Source organism: Gavialis gangeticus, unplaced genomic scaffold (assembly GCF_001723915.1).
Source record: "Gavialis gangeticus isolate Ggan-Ray unplaced genomic scaffold, GavGan_comp1, whole genome shotgun sequence".
Classification (NCBI taxonomy): domain Eukaryota; kingdom Metazoa; phylum Chordata; order Crocodylia; family Gavialidae; genus Gavialis; species Gavialis gangeticus.
In genome coordinates this window covers 56,125,931-56,126,381 of record NW_017728993.1, presented here as the reverse complement: position 1 = coordinate 56,126,381, position 451 = coordinate 56,125,931, and the positions used below count along the sequence as shown (strand labels likewise).

At 45.5% G+C, this 451-nt stretch overlaps 1 protein-coding gene across 1 annotated transcript in view; it reads right to left on the bottom strand.

Annotated features, from left to right (window-relative positions):
- The window catches only part of COLGALT2 (collagen beta(1-O)galactosyltransferase 2), a 51,729-nt gene extending 51,530 nt beyond the window's left edge, over positions 1-199 (bottom strand). Inside the window, exon 1 of the mRNA XM_019528346.1 lies at positions 94-199. Within this exon, the coding sequence (XP_019383891.1) occupies positions 94-107 (14 nt within the window). The 5' untranslated portion in view covers positions 108-199. The remainder of the gene's footprint in view (positions 1-93) is intronic.
- Between the last annotated feature and the right edge of the window lie 252 nt (positions 200-451).

Sequence of the window (451 nt, the reverse complement as noted above, 5' to 3'; positions counted from 1 at the left end):
GGCATGTGGGTACTGCCGTGTGCCAGGGTTACAATAATATTGACATTTAACCCCCAACAATGATCTCATTAAATCACTTGTTAAGACACTCACTCAGGCTCTTCCATAGGCCTCCACTCCACATAATGGTAGAGTTTTTGCACATTCTTCAGCCACTCTTTCAGGATTGCTGTTGTGTTATCAGTGTTGTGGTCAGTGGCTGCCCTGCAGAAAAAGCAGCACAAAGGACCCATTAATATTGGCAGCAGTTCAACACCAGGCAGAAGCTGGACAGCATGCTGACTGCACAGCATGGAGTACTGGCTCAAATGCAGAAATACTCTCAAAGGAGTGCAGGCTCCCAACCCTGGCATGACTTTACTTACCCAGAGTATGCCAACTAGGAGCACAGAATATCTATATCTGGATAGTTCTAAATCCAGGCAAATCCATGCAAATCGCAATAATGATG